Source organism: Orcinus orca, chromosome 1, assembly GCF_937001465.1.
Source record: "Orcinus orca chromosome 1, mOrcOrc1.1, whole genome shotgun sequence".
Lineage (NCBI taxonomy): Eukaryota > Metazoa > Chordata > Mammalia > Artiodactyla > Delphinidae > Orcinus > Orcinus orca.
In genome coordinates, this window is record NC_064559.1 from 18,990,518 (window position 1) to 19,004,197 (window position 13,680).

The 13,680-nt window shown below is 39.5% G+C and overlaps 1 protein-coding gene across 2 annotated transcripts in view; it reads right to left on the reverse strand.

Moving 5' to 3' along the window:
- The window catches only part of KCTD3 (potassium channel tetramerization domain containing 3), a 70,339-nt gene that overhangs the window by 25,119 nt on the left and 31,540 nt on the right, over positions 1-13,680 (reverse strand). For both annotated transcript variants that reach the window (XM_004283533.3, XM_033412466.2), the window contains exons 10-11: positions 8,978-9,093; positions 4-91 (exon numbers count right to left, since the gene is read on the reverse strand). In XM_004283533.3, coding sequence (XP_004283581.1) covers positions 4-91; positions 8,978-9,093 — 204 coding nt within the window. The remainder of the gene's footprint in view (positions 1-3; positions 92-8,977; positions 9,094-13,680) is intronic.

Genomic DNA, 13,680 nt, shown 5'->3' on the forward strand with positions numbered 1-13,680 from the left:
TACCTATATAATATATTGATCCATTGTTACATCCCAGGAGAAGGAACGACCCAGCAGTGTCATAACTAGTTATGGGAACAACGTCTTGAACCTGATGTAGTGAGAATATTGTTAGATGTCAGTTATTAATTACAATCTATATTTTCTGCTCAATTTCCTCAAAATTTTTGAGTCTTTTAATAAAAAGGATACTAATATGCGATTTAAGTAGGGCTTAGAAAATACTTTCTTTACACACACACACACACACACACACACACACCTCCAAGGGGAACTCTGACCTTTTAAAGCTTTTCTAAAAAATTTTTATTTCCAACAGCAGCACTTTCCTTTCAGAATTTACTCATTTCCTTTTTCTGCACATGACTGTGAGGTCACAGCACACTTTAGGACTGGAAAACCAAGTCTGACCAGGCCCCTTTCTCCCTTGTCTCTCTCATAGAAGAGATGAAATGACCTGCCCAGAATCAGAACTAGAAAACAGATCAACCGATTTCCAGATAGCACTCGCTCCCTTGGTAGTTCATTACCATTTCTTTGAAAAGGTAGTCTTCTCTACTTTCATATTCCCCACTAAATACTTCACGTCTATTTCCTAGGAAATGGCCAAACAAGTTCTCAAATGCTTTTATTTTTTCAAGTACTAGAATTAAAAAAATCAGTTTTCCAAGCAAATCAGTCTAGTTACAAATTAATGAATGCCTATGTGTGTGCCAAGAGAAAAGCAAAGGGCATGATTTTTACTATAAAACAAAACGAAAAACAAACAAAAAGTGTTATTGTACTGGTGATGAGATCAAACTGAATCATCCCTATGTACAGCCAGGCCAGACATGCATGCGAAAGTTTACACACAACATTTAAATGAAACACTTTTTATGTACCAGATATTATCCAGGTGAACAAGTACTGGAATGGATAAGGGATGTGAAATATCACTTTTGCTTTGTAGAAGCTTAGAAACTTGTGGGCAAGAAAGAAAAATAAAGACAATTATAATGTGATAGGCACATTAATGCCTATCACAGTATACATTATACATTATTTAATGTATAAACACAGGGTGTGCAATACAATCATAGAAGAGGGAGAAAGGATTCCCATCTCAACCCCAGTCCAGGGAGAAGCACAAAGATCAAGGAAAAGTTCAAAAAGAAAGTAAAGCTTGAAAACTAAAAAACTAACTAGGAGTTAGGTAGAGAAAGGGAAAAGCACACTTCTGACAGAACAGCAAATACAGCAAGAGTCTAACTAAAAACACAAATTTAAAAACAGCTAAAACTTGGAAATAATGATTCCTAGAAGCCGTTCATGTCCATGACCCTAATTTCTGTGTGTGCCTTCTGGTGTCCTGCATGGTTATAAGTTACACTAGAAATATCTCTGCAAAGACTCAATGATCACCCCCAACCCCAGGTCAGGTTTCTGTCTCATCAGAGCCAACACGTTCCGTAGCAGGTAAACACCGACAACTTCTCAGTGATATGAGTAAAGATGTCTGAAAAATGGAGGGAAGGCTGCTTCACTGACCAATTTTCTTATACCAAGTGCATCGTTTTAGCTCCAGCACTCCAAGAAGAGCTTCAATTCTACCCAGAATCTTCACAGTCAGAGGCTGGGGATAGGTAAGGCCATGAGATTCCTCTCCCTCTGGACCCATTTTTCAGTGAAAGAGCAGCAGCGGCCTGGAGCTTTCCCAGGCACGTCCAAGACAGATATCTGACCTTTCAGTTCCCTGGGAGGATGGGCTCCAGGACTAGAGCCTTCCTACCTCTTTTCCTGCAACCCCTGAGCACGTCTTGCTTTTCTGCTCATGTCTACCCCTCAGTACAAGGAGAACAGGGAAAGCAGAGGATAAGTAAAGTTAGGTTTCAGAGGAGGTGGTACTAAGTTCTTCTCTCCCAGCATAAGCAAGGAGCCAGCCTTTCATGGCCTCCTCTTCTTTACCCCAACAGCTTCATGTCAGGAACCTGAGACACCATACTGATTAGTATATTTGGTTCAGTCACGGTGGTCACAAACCTAAGGTGGAAGTGGGTTTTCTCTCCTAACGTTGCATGCAGTGATTATCATTAACTCCTATGTAAAAATTTAAATGATTTACATTTTGAAAATCACTCTATCTTCCCAAACAACACAAGGCCCCTAGAATCCTTTAACCACAATCTCTACCTGCATGATGACCACGGTTTTTAACATCAGTATGTTTTAACCCTCACCCATTACTTTTTAGACTTATTTAGAGTCACCCACACATCTACAAATTCTTTGGCTAGTCATGTTTATTGTATTCCACTACTTCCTCTTCTAAGTATAAATAACCTTATCAAAGGGCATTTCTATAGAGGTCCTTCACTGAAGGTTATAAGTGACAAACTTTGTCTGTATTATCTGAAAACATATCTCATTCATGTTTGAATGATAGTTTTGCTGGATATGAAATCCTAAGTTGAAAGTTATTTCCCCAACTAACTTGAGAATAGCCTATTGTCTTCTGGATTCTACTGCTGGTGATAAAGAGTCTGTTTTAAGTCTAACTACAGTGTACCTCTCATTACTCTGTGGACACCTTTATGATACTTTTATCTTCTATTATTGGTTGGCCAAAAGGTTCGTTCAGGTTTTCCCATAAGATCCTATGGAAAAACCCTAATGAACTTTTTTGCCAACCCATCACCGTGTGTGTAAGTGTGAATCTCATTTTATTTAGCCTTGATGTATTTCTTTCATCAGTAGAGTCATGTCTTTCTTCAACTCTCCAAAATTGTTAGCAATTATCTTTTCTAAATTGCCCCACCTCCACTGTTCCTTTCTGAAAGTGATTTTCTCTTTTCTTTCCATATTTTCTCTCTCACTCTTTCTGCTTCAGCGTGAATGATTTTTTTCAAATGTGTCTGTCAATTCATTGTCCTTCTATTCAACACATTAAGTCAGAGTTTTGTTTTGTTTTTAATTTTCAATGACCTTTAAATTTCTGCTCTTTCATTTTGCTTCTTTTCTGACTGGTCCTATTCCTTCGTTATAGTCTAGTCCTTCTTCTATCTCATTAAATAACTTCAGAAATTTATTCTACATTAGTTGTCTAATTGTTCAATTATTTTCAGCTTTGGGGTACATCTGTACTCTAACTGCTAACATTTGATGACTTTCCCTCATTTGCTTTCATGTTTCATGTGTAGTTTACAAATTTGGGGAGGTTATGGGCTCACTTTCAGCAGAAAATATTTCTTCTGCAGAGTCCTGTGCACCATATCTTGTGAAAGTTCAGTTTCATGTCCACATCTGGAAATGCAAATGGCCCTAGACCAGCTTTTTACATTAATTTCTCAAATTGGAGTTCCCATACTTACCTTTGTGTTTTCAATTCACACATTTGTACTCCTAATTTGATTATTTTGGTCTCAATTTCTCATTGATGGTTTTCCCCTGCACCACCTCTCCCCAGTCCAAGACACTAAACACAGGTCAAGCTTTCTTGTTCCAAAATTGTTGAGCAAAATTTTCCCATTCTTCTTCTCAGGGACTGAGGCAGACCTTTAAAGCGTCAGCTTTTTGCAGGAGGCTGGTTTACACTGTCCCATGAAGCCATGCCTCCTATTCCTGGTAGAACCCCAGACCCCAGAGCCTTTACTCTGATACGTGACATGCAAATATGTATAAACAAACAAATAAATGTAATTCAATACTTGATATAGATACAATATATGCTGTTTTAATATTTTTACCCAATATTTCTATATGTCAGCTGATTTAGCTATGTTACTGTAAATCCTAAGTAAGCAAATATAACATACTCAGGGTAGTGGTCAGTACATAATAGACACCAAAATGTCAAGTCTTCTTACCAATAATTGATCTAATTCAGCTACATTGCTGTAAATCCCAAGTAAGAAATACAACGTACTTGGGATAGTGTTCAGGACATAATAAGACACCCAAATGTCAGTCCTCTCCAATGAATTCTGGGCCTAAGATTCCAATGCCCACCTTATTCTTGTTCCTAACCTGCAGGGGTTCATAAACCTATTACAAAAACAAAAAAGTAAATCCCACCAAACCCTACTTGTGACATCAGTGCTACAAGTGCATCAGAGCACAAAAGAAGAGAAGCTACATCAAATAAGCCTCCCTAGTTCTTGTCCGGCACAGCCCATAAGAGCACAGAAATTCACTCTGACTCCTTGTTCCCACAGCCAGTATTTCCTCCTCAAGCTCGTCCTCCACTGTTCATTTAGAGGCCAGGCTGTGACTCAGATGGTGACTCTGGCTGAAGATCTCTCGTCTTTCAGAATGAACACAGACAGAGCTCTCTGATCCTTTAGCAATCACAATACACAATGACTTTCCAGGACTAACTTCCAACACTGTCTCTCTGCTTTGATATGAGAATGAAACATGTATAATCTATGTTTCCAATATACACCTAAATTTAAACTTGCACAACTTGGGAAATAATGCCTAAAGTTACTATTCTGCCACGTAACTCAGCCTGGGCCATGTATTTGAAACACTAATTCCTTATTACTAATCTTCTGAAGTCTAATGAAGAGGAATTAAACAGAAAAAAGAAGAAAACACTGAAACTTTCCTTCTAAAAATAATTTTCTTTTTTCTTACCCAAATCAGATACAATACTCTTATAAAATTTTCATTAACATTTTATTGAAGCTGTCCTAATAAGAAACTGCTACACCAAAATATCACAACAGCTTTTAGGCTCAAAAACGCTTGCTCTCTCGCTCTCAGGCTCGTTTGTCTGACTCAAATACCTCAAATCAATCTTGACTGTACAGCGAGAGTCACAAACTACACTAGTTGTCCTGTGTACCTTCTGTGTCACTCATGGGCAGAACTGTTGCTAAAGGCCAGATCAGAACCCGCTCATCCAGTGCCACAGCAGCCAGCCTCAGGTCAGAACTGTCCGTTGAGGTTTGCAGATCAGACACTGAGATTTCATTACATCCTAGCTCTGCACTGCACCACCAAAAAAATAAATCATCTATCTGGGCTAAAAGTTATAAGGCTTGTTTGCTGCATGAATGCTCAACTTACCCCAGGTCTTCCTGAAATGTAATAACAAACCTACTTTGTCAGCTATGGTTTTCAACTCATGCATATACCAAACAAGAAGCAACAGGTTATACATACAGGACTAAACGCTTAAGGTGAAGTATCCACTTTGAGGATGCTAGTATAGTTTTTGGGATCTCAAAATATGAAAACTTTTATATGCAGTTGTGACATTAGTAAAAAACAAAGAAGGTAATAAAGAAACACGTTCCTGGGCTTCCCTGGTGGCACAGTGGTTGAGAGTCCGCCTGCCGATGCAGGGGACACGGGTTCGTGCCCCGGTCCGGGAAGATCCCACATGCCGCGGAGCGGCTGGGCCCGTGAGCCATGGCCGCTGAGCCTGCGCGTCCGGAGCCTGTGCTCCGCAACGGGAGAGGCCGCAGCAGTGGGAGGCCCGCGTACCGCAAAAAAAAAAGAAACATGTTTCTTTAGAAACCTAAATGCACCTTCGGAGTTTCATGGCACAGATCGCACAGCTTCTCAGAGCCACTAAAAGCTCACTTGACATAATTAGCCAAGTAACTTACCTGAGAGCAGATCTTCCACAAATCATTAAAATCCACATTCCTCTTCACAGAAATAGCACCAGCTGAAGAACCCCTCTGATCAACCTCCCTCCACCTCAACTTTAGATCAACCTAGATCAGTCCTTCCCCACATTCCTTGGCCCATCACTTTCATGGTAACAACCTTTATAATGCCTTTTCTGTGCCCATATGGAAGGTCCACTCTTGGCTAATATATTTTTTCTACAAACATGACTTCCATGTCCATCTAGAATGAAATTTAACTTTCTCCGATTGCAATCTCTCTCATCGGAAGTCATTCATTCTCTCACCATTTCCCCAGCATCTCAGGCGCGGCCGTACGACCTTAAGAATGTCCCTCCACAAGCTCAGCCCAATCACGACATTCAATTACCCTACCTCTGCCCAGACTGCAGCTTCCAGATCAACACACCACTTCTGCTGAGGAGCTGGGCACCTGGATCAGTTAGCTTTTTGTCCCATTCTCCATTACTGTTCTGGCACCTAAATGTTCACCCTGATGACCCTTACAGTTCTCTGACCACTATTTTAACTACTTTCATCTTTAAGTCAGTTCAACACATGATTTAAATGGCTACGTCAATGAGAACTGCTCCAACTCCAAAACCTTAACTCCAGTCTTTGACCACAACAATTCCCACTCCTTGTAAGTCACCAACCTGCTTTCACGTCCCTCTAGTCCCTTGAATCCCTGCATCCCCCTCTGCTGACCTGGCACTCCTTCATTTCTTGATCTTACAGTTTCAATTACTTTGCCACTTCATGTTTTCTCATCCCTTTGTGTGTCATACCCATTTTATTACATCTCCAATCCTGAATCAGGCCGACACTGTTTTCTTTTCTCTTGCTTCTGTTCCCAGTACTGAGGATTAAGGAAGAAACTCACATAGCTGTACCAGCCAGGTCCATTATAAAGATTTATAATCTCTGCAATCCTTGAAACACACTTCCAATGTCTTTCTCCTCCACAGTACGCCTTCCTCACTCTTCCATCGCAGAGAAAGAAGTCTCTCTACTCTGTTGGGGCAACCCCTCCAGCTGTGTTCTAGACCCCATTTGCTTCTAGGGCACTAGCAACCATCTTCATTCTTTCAACCTTCAAATGCTTTCTCTGTCAACTCCCCTCTCTGACTAACAAGCATGCTCAAACTTCTCCCGTCCTAGAGAAAAAGTAAAATAAAGCACTGAATATCTTTTCCTCCATCCAGCCTTGATCCTTAAACTATCACTTTGTTTCTCTGCTCTCCTTCACCACCAAATTTTTTGAAAGACACTCTGAATTTGCTAACTCTAATCTCTGATCTTTTAATTCCTTAGTTCCTGCAATCTGCCACCCCCAATCAAAACCTAATTAACTTACTAATACATCTGCAAATGATATCCTACTGACAAAACCAATGTCATTTCTCAATCGTATCATATGTGTCACTTTGGCTCTTGGTTTCCTATCTTGTTCCCTTAAGAGCTAATGTTCCTCAGGATTTTAACTTTGGCTTTTCTTTCGCTGCAGATATCCTCTCAATGGAAAATCTTACCAATTCCCATTTTTAAATTACCAAGTATTATGGTTTCCAAATACTTTTTTCTAGCCCTTTTCTTCTTCCCTAAATTCCAGAGGGGTGCTTCCAACTATACATTGAGCTCCTGTATATGGATACCCACAGGAATCTCAAAGTAAACATATTTAGTCATTCTAATTATTCCTCACACTATCTACCAGCATATATGATTCTCCTCCTCCGTTCCCTATCAATGTAAAATATTACCAGCCACTCAACTGTCAGAACTAGAAATCCATCTCTCTCTCCTTTAATTTTTCTCCACCTAATCAGATACCAATCCTTTTAGGAAGGCTTATGAAACGTTTTTCAGCTAGTCTCATCTTTGCCGTCTACTCATTTTAGTTGAAGCTCTGCCTCTTTTGCTGCGTTACTTCCCTGATCCCCAGTCCACTTTTCATATTAGCTAGCACTGTTCTCTTTCTAAAACATGGATCTGGCCAAGTCACTCTCTGCTTAAAGTCCTTTCATTTTTCCCCTCTCCTTCAGAATCAGGCAATAACCTTTTTCTTAGTCTTATCTCCTTCCTGTTCCTCTCAAGTACTTGAAACCGTTTAGCTTGCTATCTTTTCCTTGAACAGGCTATGTATTTTCACACAGAAGTGTGCTCCCACTCAGGAGATGAAGTTTGCCTGGACTACTATTCCCAAGGCATGAAACTTAAAACATTTCAAGGAAATAAAGAAATGTCAAACCAGTTTAAAAACTCACTCATTTTCCCAAGTGACTTAAAATTCTTGAAAATGTAGTCAAACTTGTATCCAGAAGCAAACTTAGCAGTAAATATATTCAATATTTTATACAGTAAGTCCCCTACATGCGAACCTTCAACTTGCAAACTTTCAAGGAAGCAAACGTGCGTTCGCATGCCCAGTCACGTAAGTTAGTTCACATGTCTGGCGTGCACTGTCACGTGCATACATCCTCTACAAGTGGTTGTGCTTTTGTGTACTTTACTGTACAGTACTGTACAGAGTACAGTAGTACAGTATCTTTATTTCGAGCCCAGGATATCTGGAAGCAAGCGTAAAGGCAGCGGTGATGTAGCTGGTACTGCTAAGAAGAGATTCACGACACAGGAAATGGCAAGGGGATTCTCTTTATCTGAGGAGGCACTGTTAGTTTCTGAGGCACAGGACCCGAAAGTAGAACAGTACACAGAGGCTGCAGCAGACGATTAGAATGCATCCAGTGCTACCGTGCCATCTATGAGGAGAAAAAAAGAGCTACTACCCAGACATCACTGGATCGCTTTTTCAAGAGGGTAGACAGAATTGAATCCAGCAAGGAACCAGAACCTGTGCTATCAATGTCAGGCGTGAGTGAAATCGCAGCTTGCCCTCCGTCGCCTATTGCTGAGGATCCTTCAGCTCTACCGTCTCCCACCTCCAATCTCTCCTCCAGTCAGGAACTCTTCCTGCCTGTTCACTCGATGCCAGCCCCTGGATGCCAGCTGTTGTACTGTACTACTGTACTTTTCAAGGTACTGTACTGTAAGATTAAAAATGTTTTCTTTATTTTTTGTTTGCTTTTATGTATTATTTGTGTGAAAAGTATTATAAACCTATTACAGTACAGTATTATATAGCAGATTGTGTTAGTTGGGTACCTAGGCTAACTTTATTGGACTTACAAATTGGACTTACAAACACACTCTTGCAACTGAACTTGTTCGTATGCAGGGGACTTACTGTATAATCAAAACAGGAACAATATGAATTCCACAATAAAGCAGATGCATAATCAGCGTGAGCTTCAGAAATAATTTCATTTCTGCAATATGCGTTAGTTAAAACCAACCTGCCAGTGCTGGGTGACAGCATTCCACACTCCCACTTTCCCTGTATGACTCGTGGCCACCAACTGGTTACCGATGAAGAAGAGAGCGTCTACAGGAACACCAAGGCTGAACACTCCTTACATGATAATAAAAAATAGAGGTTAATCAGTCACCATCTTTCGAATGAATCAAAACCCAGATTAAAAACATCTTTTAAAGGCATCTCATTTCTACAAATTATGTTCCAGACACTTTGGGAACCAGAAATAAGAAACCTGTAAGCTCTTAAGCGGCAGACAGAAGTCTATCCCAAGTAGTCCCACTCTGACTGAACAGCTTGCTACCTGAAGCTGTGGCCCCCAAACCTAGCTGATCATCAAAACAACCGCGTAGATTTCAAGTGAACAAAATAAAACAGAAAGAATCCTGGGATTCCTGGATTCATGCCAGACTCGCTAACTCAGAAAACCCACTGCGTTTCTATAAAATCCACAGGAGATTCAGCTGCAGCCTGCTCATGGACCGACACAGACTTGGCAACCTCAACCATCCAGAATGTATCTAGAAATCTGGAAATAGGCAAAAAAGAGAAAAGAACAAAACAAAACAGCAAGAGGTCACACTGTACTCAAAACAAACATTCAGGCCTTTATCAGAGCTTATTTTAAACCTCTTGTTTCCCAACACTGCAGATCTCAATTTAATTCACTCCAAAGACACTAACTATACTAGGCCATGGGATTAAAAAATATGAGAAGATAAACAACAGGGATTTAGTGTATAGCACGGGGAATTATATTCAATATCTTGTAACCACCTATAATGGAAAAGAATGAAAAACAAGTATATATACATATATATATATATATATGTATATATATATCTCCGAATCACTGCTGTATGCCTGAAACTAACACAATACCGTAAATCAACTAAACTTCAATAAAAAAATAAATAAACGTAAGAAGACTGGATATTACTAGGAACTTAAGATTTAAAGGAAAAAAATACAAACAACCAATTTTAATGCAATAATAACAGAAGGATGCACAGAGTACAGTAATAACCAGAGGAGTAAAAGAGGGCAGGAAAAGGAGCTTGAGAATATTTCTAAGAAGCCATGTGAGTTGGGTTTTTTAAAAAGGTGAAAAGGAATTCGTCAAATTGGGGGATCAGGAATGGGTAAGCCTAGGGAACTTGAGAAACAAGGGAAGAGGGGTTGCAGGTGAGGGACCTTGTAAGGATAGCCCACATTAACAGCAAAAGAGTCAAGAATGTCTCGGCTCACCTTGGTACAGCATGTATGGCCCTACACAGCTGTCTCTCTTTAGCTGAGTGCTACACCAGCAGGGAGGAGATTCTGGGTCAGAATCCTGGCTCTGACAGTACCTTTCTTTGCCACCTTCAGGTTTCTACTTCGCCACCTTCAGGTTCTTACTTACCTGATCTATAAAACTGGGTCCAAGCTAAATGTCTCAAGGCTCACTTTCACCTTAAAAATGTTATAATCCAATTTTGACATTTAAATAGTATTCTATTACTTGAAAAGCACCTTATGAGAAATACCTTTTTACCTAATTATTCTAGAAAATAAGCCTCACTATAAAATATTGTTTTATGTGTATCTTTAGCTGTTTCAAGTATGTTTTTTTATTTTTAAAAAAGTACCCCCAAAAAATAAAAGTACCTAATGTGTGACAACACGAACAATTTTCTCAGCATCTAACTGAGAAAAACAAGGATTCACAAGGCTTTGAAGAACTCACGGGGAGAAACAAACCAATTAAATGCGACTGTAATATGTTAAAAAGCATAAGCCAGAAAAGATAACTGATTTCTTTCGAATCTTACATGAATGAGGGATATTTCTTTATGTTCAGAAGTGTACTATATACAAGACCAGTGGCAATAAACAACACCTTGAAAATTCTTAACCAATCTTGAAAAAGCCAGGCATCTAGCAAAAAGAAAAATGATATACACTGGACAAAAATGAAAAGCAAACAAATCTGGAAAGTATTGCTAAGAATGTCTTCCATATGTACATTTTAACTTTTATGTACTCATAAATACATATTTATACACATGAATAGATAATCTCAGCCCAACCTGTCAACCAAAAAAACCAGAGCAAAATAAAACACAACACACATACAAAAGCTAATAAGCTCTCTGATCAAAACTGGCTGAGAAATTAACTTGCCACTTCAAAGCACAGAGTAATCATTTCACACGCAACTTCAGGGACTCTCATGTATTAGTACTTTAATCTTGATGCTAGACAATTTTTCAGAACATGTTAAGATAACTATATTCAGTTCTATGGGCTATGTGAAAGGTAGAAATAAAAACAGGAAAACCAACAAACACTGATTACTCGAGAGAAGAATGAGATTCTGGGAAATCAAGGAAGACATTCTGAATGATCTCAAGAAATTTCAAGTGTCACCCCTGCTTAGACTCAACAATGCTGACCCCTATGCACAGGGAGGACACCAGTATAAGTAATGACAAGCTCCTGTCTTAAGGGGCCCTGCTTATGGCGGCAATCCAGCAGCAATGTCTTATGTAAGTTATAACAAAGGCGCTCAGCCTCTGGGGAAGCTCTATCACGGATACACCAGTCCTAACAATTTTCTTCGGATGGTGCCGTCAGGTCCTAAAGAATATTTGTAACAACAAATAATCTCTTTTACATGAACAAATTACCATCTACCATCTCATAAGGTAGCTACTGACCACACCCTTTATTTTTTGGGCGGGGGGAAGAAAGCAAGGCATAAAATCTCCTTCACTAATTGGTATGTTACAAGTGGCAATTTGAAAAAAACAAACCAAAAAAACCCCACAACTGATTTCTTTTCTGTATACTTACCAGTATATTATAATTTCAAAATTTTTTAAGTATTTTTTTTTCCCTAAAGTTTTAGGGGGGACTTTCACTGCCAGTCATGATGGAATAAATGGCATCAGACTAGTCCTCACCATAAAAAAACCTGGCCAAAATACATGAGGCAACTGTTTTTAGGCACCGGACAACAGGGAGCAGAAGACCTGAAACAGTAAATACCTAAGATAAGCCCCATGGTCACACTGGCTTTCTGTATAAGCTCTCCCGACCACAGCGAGGTGAAACCCAAGGGAAAATCAAGTGAGGGTTTCTCTCAACTGAGAAAGCTGAGATCAGAGTCTAGAGCTGTTGAGGCAGCTAGAATTTATGAACAAGGTATAAGAAAGAAAGAAGCGTGGGAGTGGAGATGGCGCAGAATTTGTATCGGGGTTTTCCTATGCCTTGGCTGAGAATCCCCGAGGAATAAAAGAGCGAGGCTGCTGTACGCCTGGGAGCTAAGTGGAAATAGCAGAGGTCATTTGTGGGTGGATTCAATAGTTCCAGCACAGTAAGACTCACTCTTCAGGCATTCAGTTAAGACTCCAAAAAGATAACACCACACCCTGAGTAGGAGTCATGCCCTAAAATAAAAACTAAAGGTGAAAAAGGCTACCTATCCTTAACAATGCAAAAAAAACCAAGCCTAGCAGGATAAAGATCCTCTGGTAATTTAATTGCCTGCCAGAATAAAACTCACATCTTTTAAAAGAAGACAGCATTGTTACTCCCTACATAATAATAATAATAATTCATACTCCCTACATAATGTATCATGCACAAGCCCAACATATAATTACAACTTCCCAGACATGTGAAGAAGCAGGAAAATGTAACTCAAAATAAATGAGATGGTGCAGACAGTGGAATTAGCAGACAAAAACTAATAAAACAGCTATAATGAATATGTTGCATTTAGCAAAAAATAAGGCATGAGTGAATAGAAAAGAAATCTCAGCTGAGAAACAAACTAAAACAGAATCAAAAAAGGTAATTTTAGAGTTGAAAAGTCCAGCATCTCAAATAAAAAACTTACTAGATGGGCTTAACTGCAGATTAAATGAATACCACAGCAAAAGGGCAAAAGACAGTAAAGATACTGATCTAAACTGAAGAAGGGGGAGAAAAGAAATTGGAAAAAAAAATAGGGCTTCAGTGCCATCTAAGGCCAATATGAAGTAGCCTAAAATGTAACTGAATTTCAAAAAGAGGAAGAGAGAAGAGGGAATGAGGGAGGGATGTTAGGGAGAGGGAAAGGGAGTGAGGTGGGGGGAGTTGGAGAGAAAGAGAGAAGAGTCCTCCCTCAATGGTGTCAACCAAAAACGTCTCCAGACATTTCCACAGGTCCACTGGAGGACGACATTATCCCTCGTTGCAAACCACTAATCTATGTACAGACCTATTACAATCAATAATAGGATGACAATCTCATAAAAAGACGGCAATGATTTTAAGACACTTCTCAAAAACACAGTACAAATGGTCAATAAGGACATGAAAAGATGCTCAATATCATTAGTAGTTAGGGAAATGCAATTAAAACCAACATTAAAATCACTGCACATCCACTAGAATGGCTCAAATTAAGACTGACAATAAAAAAGTGTTGGTAAGGGTGCAGAGCAACCAGAACTCTCACACATTGCTGGCAGAAATGTAAAATGGTTAAGAACCACTTGGAAGACAGTGGTGCATTTTCTCATAAGATAAACCATACACTTTTCACAGGTCCCAGAAATTCCACTCCTAGATATTTAATTTAAAAAACGTCCAAAGACGCAGATGTAGAGAATGGACTTGAGGACACGGGGAGGGGGAAGGGTAAGCTGGGATGAA